This window comes from Lycium barbarum, chromosome 6 (genome assembly GCF_019175385.1).
Source record: "Lycium barbarum isolate Lr01 chromosome 6, ASM1917538v2, whole genome shotgun sequence".
NCBI lineage: Eukaryota > Viridiplantae > Streptophyta > Magnoliopsida > Solanales > Solanaceae > Lycium > Lycium barbarum.
In genome coordinates, this window is record NC_083342.1 from 41,290,247 (window position 1) to 41,296,370 (window position 6,124).

Consider the following 6,124-nt stretch of genomic DNA (forward strand, 5'->3'; position numbering starts at 1 on the left):
TAATAAGATTCTTATGACTATTATGATTTATGCAAAGTGTGAAACATTGGAAAGAATTAGTCTTTGGGATAATTTGTATAACCTGGCTGATCAAATAGAAGTGCCCTGGCTTGTGGGAGGGGATTTTAATGTCATTATGCATGAAGATGAGAAAATAGGGTGTCTGCCAGTTTATCCAGATGAGTATGAAGATTTTGCATTCTGTGTGAATTCAAGTGAACTATTTGAAGTTTCTTTTAAAGGGAGCTTATTCACATGGTGGAATGGTATAGCTAGTAGAGATTGTATTTTCAAAAGGTTGGATAGAATGCTCACTAATTCAAAACTACATGATTGGTTTGGTTGCATGGAAGTTGATCATTTATCTAGAACTGGTTCTGATCATCCTCCTCTTCTACTTACTTGTGGAAATTCATCTCAACATGTAAGGAAGCCTTTCAGATTTCTAAAGTTTTGGATAGAACATGAATCCTTCTTAGAGGTTGTGAATCAAGGGTGGAATACTGATTTTGAAGCAGATGAACTCATTACTTTTAAACTGAAACTTAAAAAGGTTAAGTCTGTTTTATCAGAATGAAGTAAAGCTACATGTGGGGATATCTTCAAGAAACTAGTAGTAAGGGAAGATATTGTGAGAGTTAAAGAACAGCTCTTTGAAGATGATCCTTCTCTTGCAAACAGGATGGTACTCCAACTAGCACAAGCAGAATTGAAGAAGTATATGCATTATGAGGAGGAGTTCTGGAGACAGAAATCTCATTTTACTTGCTTCTCTGAGGGGGATAGGAATACAAGGTTTTTCCACAATATGGTAAATGGTAGAAGGAAGAGACTGCAGGTCAAAAGGATGAAAAAGCAAGATAGAAGTTGGATTGAGGGGGAAAATGCTCTAGCTGAGGAAGCAACTCAATTTTATCATCATCAGTTTACACAGGAGGATATCTCCTCAGGTTTCTCATTGCTGCAATATGTTCCTAATATGGTTACTCAGGAGAAAATCAGATACTTATGAGCATGCCAACTCTAGAAGATGTTAAGAATGCAGTGTTTGATCTATCAGGAGATAGCTCAGGTGGTCCAGATGGTATGCTAGGAGTATTTTATCAAGTATGCTGGGAAATTGTGAGGGCTGATGTGTATAATGTAGTGAAAGTCTTCTTTGAAGGACAAACTTTACCAAAGTCCATAACTCATACAAATCTGGTTCTGATCCCAAAGAGGAATAATGTTGAGACCTTTGCAGATATGAGGCCCATAAGTCTCAGTAATTTTATTAACAAAGTGATTTCTAGAGTGGTGCAAAATAAACTTGAAAAGGTTTTGCCTTCTTTGATATCTGCTAATCAGTCTGGTTTTGTAAAGGGAAGATGTATCATTGAGAATGTACTGTTAACACAAGAGGTGGTTTCAGATATAAGACTTAGGGGAAAACCAGCTAATGTGGTGTGTGGTGCTTAAACTGGACATGGCTAAGGCCTATGATAGAGTATCATGAGTTTTTTTTTGGCAAGAGTTCTGAGGAAGATGGGATTTGCAGAAGTATTTATAGATATGATATGGAGATTGATAACAAACAATTGGTACTCAGTTCTATTCAATGGACAGGCTTCTGGATTTTTCCATTCAACAAGAGGTGTTAAGCAAGGAGATCCACTCTCTCCTGCTTTGTTTATTTTGTCTGCAGAAGTACTGTCTAGAGCATTGAACTCTTTATTTGAGGACAATGGCTTTCGAAGCTATGGAATACCTAAATAGAGTGCTAATTTGAATCATCTTGCTTATGCAGATGATACTATTATATTTTCATCTGCAGATGATAATTCATTACAGTTGATCATGGGAATATTATAGGAGTATGAGCAGATGTCAGGGCAGTTTATCAATAGAGGAAAAAGTTCCTTCTACATGCATAGTAAAGTTGCAAATGTGATAGTGCAACAGGTGGAGGATATTACTGTTTTTTTCTAGGGGATCTTTCCTATTCACATACTTAGGTTGCCCAATCACACATGCAAGAAAGAGAAAGGCTGATTATAGTGACTTGATCAAAAAAGTGAAGGACAAACTGGCAGCTTGGAAAGGAAGACTTTTATCTTTTGGAGGAAAAGCTGTTTTGATTAGCAGTGTTTTACTGAGTATGCCAATTCACCTACTCTCAGCTATCAGACCTCCAAAGGGTGTTATATATGACCTGCATAGGGTGTTTGCAAGATTTTACTGGAATAATAGTGAAGAAGGAAGAAAAAGACATTGGTCTTCATGGATGAATCTGTGCTTGCCAAAGGAGGAAGGTGGAGTTGGCTTCAGATCCTTATTTGATGTTTCTAAAGCATTATGTGATAAACTTTGGTGGAAATTTAGAACTACAAATACTCTATGGTCAAATTATATGTGGAACAAGTATTGTAAAAGGCACTACCCTCAGTATGTGCCTTGGAAAGGAGGCTCTCAGGTCTGGAAAATGATGTTAGAAGCTAGAGACAACATGGAGCATGAAATGTGGTGGGAGCCAAGAAGTGGAACTGCCAATATCTGGTTTGATAATTGGACAAAACTTGGAGCTTTATACTACTTAGTTCCTAATGATTTTATTGTGGATGAAACAGTACAAGGTGTGAAGGAATTGAGAAATTAGGATGGGTGGAATATGAGTAAACTACAATAGCTTTTTCCTACTAATATTGTTGATCATATACTGGAAGAATTAGACTTTTATGAATCTACAGAAGAATGGGATAAACCAAGGTGGATGATGACAACATCTGGTAAATTTATAGTTGGAAATGCATAGGAGCTCTTAAGAAGGAAATCTGAGAAGTCTGATATATACAAAAGCTTGTGGATTCCAGGTTTGCCTTTCAAAATCTCATTCTTTTTCTGGAGATTGTGGAAATGCAAACTACCAGTAGGGGATATAGTGAGAAGGATTGGGATTGATACAGAAGGAAAATGCTATTATTGTGATCCTAAACAATGTGAAACTGTAGATCATCTATTTGTCACAGGGAAAATTGCTTCACAGGTCTGGAGATATGTTAAACCTGCTGTAGGAATCACAACAACTATGCTTCAGGTGAAACAAGTGATACAGGTCTGGTGGAATGCTGATTTTTCATCTAAGTTAAAATCTAATATTAGAGCCATTCCAGTGATCACAATGTGGCAAATATAGAAGTAGAGAAACACTATGGTGCATGGAGGGAAGATGACAATCAATAAGGTGATATATGAAATAAATTTGACCATATGGCATTAAAGGAGGGGTTTAAATACTATGTAACAAATGATCTATTGCTTGTAATCTTGGAGACTGACTCAATGACTCTTAAAATGATCTTGACAGAGTAATGGGAAGTAACATGGAGTATCTATTTGATCATAAAGAATATTACAAGGTTGAGGAGGGATAAGGAAGTGAGAGTGGAGCATGTACTGAGGGAAGGAAATGGATTGGCAGATTTTTTGACTAACTTTGTTTTTGATTTTGCGGGTGAACATCAGTTCAATAGCTTCCAATCACTTCCAAGGAAAGCAAAACAGATTTTGAATGCTGAAAAGGCATAGATGCCATACATTAGAATCAGGCAAGCCAAAGATCATCAGATTCCAGGAGAATAACATATGCAATGAGGATTCTGCAGTATGTCAAAACTGCAGCAATGAGGATTCTGCAGTATGTCAAAACAGCAGCAATCAGGCCTAGTACAGATTTTGCAGATTGAATATAAGGAATTTTGGACAGGTTACAACAGTGGTATTAGTGTTATTACATGCTCATTTTGTTGTCACTTCTCCAAAGGATCCTTTTATATAATCATTCTTGAAGGAAAAGGTCTACACTACATAGGACTGGATCAAACACAGAAATAGCTGAACATGAGAAACTCTCTGAAAGAATTCTATTCCATCCTTATAGCCTGAATTTTAATTCAATGGATCGTGGATCCATATCACCTGGTGAGAGCTTGAGGTGTCAACATGGTATCAAGTCAAGGCCAAAGGATTTGCAATAGACAAGCTTTTAGTCTTCCTTTAGTTAGGATTCATGTATTATTTTCCTTTAGTTTTCTGTATTTTAGCTTTTGTACAGAACTTAATTTTTTATAAAGCACTATCAGGCAATTTGCTTGGTAGTTTTAATTTAAAAAAAAAATTGTTATGGCCACAATTAAATTAGCCAATTAATGGTTTAAGGAAATTGGGGTCATTTTTATAAAATTAGCCTCTTAATGGCCTTAAGTGGAATAACCAAATTCATTGGCTCAAATTAATTAAGGTCATTAACACAATTTAGTTTTAAAATTGCTAATTAGGCCAAATATGGTCATAATCAAAATAATCAGTCAGATTAAAATCAATTAAGGCCATATTCGCAAAATTAAGCCCATTTACACAGTTGGTTGCTTTTAAATTATTTAATGGGTTAATATGTCCTAATTTGTTTATAATTGAAATATTATGACCAATAATCAATATTTTAGTTTTTGTCTGTTTATTAAATTATCTACTTTACTCTATATGTACGTGTATACATTAGGTATACATATATATATATATATATATATATATATATATGTATACATTTTATACATAAAACGGCCAGCAATTTTTTTTAATATATAACCTGGATCGAGTCCAGCCCAAAACAGGTCAAGACCTAGCCCAGTCCCGCGTACAGGTAAAGGGGTATATCCCCTTTAAATTGTTCATACCAAACGACCCCTTTCCCCTCACCCCTTCTCTCTCTTCCCTTTCCTTCGTAAAAACCCTTGAGCTGCCGCCTGTCTCTCCTTCTCTCTCATCCCAAAAATGGTAAAATCGCAGTTAAGTGTAAGGTACACTGCTTTTGCAGCATTATTTACGTGTAATAAATTAATTCAAAGGTTGTTTTCACCTAGAATCTTTCCCAAAAGCGGTAACAGACTTTTATTTTTAAAATTATTCAGTCAAAAGTTGATTATTGCTGTCTTATTTGTTAAACTATATTCATTTTGCTTGATTTTCATTGGTTGGGGACAAGTGGGTGTTACACCTCGGAAATTTTCGATTTTGTTGGCTTGTGAGTAGGCTAACATGAGCTTAAGGTGATTAAACCCTTACAAGATTAAGGAAGGTATTAGATAGCTTAAGGTGCGTACCGTAAGATTTTGAAGTTGTATGAGTATATGAGCCTTAGTTTGTTGAAGGAAGTGAAATATAAGTCGAGTTCGGAAAGGTTTTCACTATAGTTGAGCTAATGTTTATTTAGAATATCTTGAGGGAGTGCTATAGTGTCACGACCTAACCCCGTAGGCCGTGACTGGTGCCCGACCTGGACACCCGTATACATACTCTTTAGCTATATGTTCAATTCACATCAAACTCAATATGGATATTATAACGACCAAACCATGGTCTCGGAACTGTCACATAAATATACATATAAATGCAAGCCGACAAGGCTGCTACCATGATAGAATAAGCATACTGATAACACACACACAGCTGATCACGTCTGAATACGACCCACACACATGTCCACAGACCTCTAAGAGTTTCACCAATAAAATATGACGGGACAGGGCCCCGTCGTACCCTTAGTCAACATATGCATATATTTAGATCAAGAAGGATCTATACCAAATCTGGGCTCCGGAACAACGGAACTCTCCAAAATAGCAGAAGGGGAATCTTAAGCTGTCGGATCACCAAAGCGAGTATCTGCACCTGCGGGCATGAAACGCAGCCCCCCCGAAGAAAGGGGGTCAGTACGGAATATGTACCGAGCATGTAAAGCATGAAATACAGTAAACGGGATCATAACTGAAATAAGAGGTACAAAAAATAAGTACAATAACCAGAATACCAAGTACTTGCTTTTGAAACATAACTCATGCACATCAATAACATATGTCAGATCCGGCCCCATTATGGGACTCGGTGAATATGGTCGCCACCCCGTCTCTGGCGCCATAACACAGCATACTCCAAAATATAATATAACTCCGTAACACAGCATAACTCCGTAACACAGCATAACATCATAACACAACATAACACCATAACACAGCATAACTCCAGAATATATATATATATATATATATATATATATATATATATATATATATATATATATATATATATA

At 36.3% G+C, this 6,124-nt stretch overlaps 1 protein-coding gene across 1 annotated transcript; it reads left to right on the plus strand.

Moving 5' to 3' along the window:
- Nucleotides 1-682: 682 nt before the first annotated feature.
- LOC132643998 (uncharacterized) lies at nt 683-3,219 on the plus strand. Its single transcript, XM_060360533.1, has 8 exons — nt 683-950; nt 992-1,443; nt 1,606-1,686; nt 1,852-1,912; nt 1,995-2,612; nt 2,703-2,765; nt 2,850-3,091; nt 3,139-3,219. The coding sequence occupies exons 1-8, from the start codon at nt 683-685 to the stop codon at nt 3,217-3,219; spliced, it is 1,866 nt and encodes a 621-aa protein (XP_060216516.1).
- Nucleotides 3,220-6,124: the final 2,905 nt, after the last annotated feature.

Coding starts and splice junctions, on each gene's coding strand:
- LOC132643998 (XM_060360533.1), top strand. CDS start 683: ATGGTACTCCAACTAGCACAAGCAGAATTGAAGAAGTATATGCATTAT. Junction 1,444..1,605: donor GGGGAAAACCAGCTAATGTG/GTGTGTGGTGCT, acceptor TTCAATGGACAG/GCTTCTGGATTTTTCCATTC. Junction 3,092..3,138: donor AGGTGAAACAAGTGATACAG/GTCTGGTGGAAT, acceptor ATCTAATATTAG/AGCCATTCCAGTGATCACAA.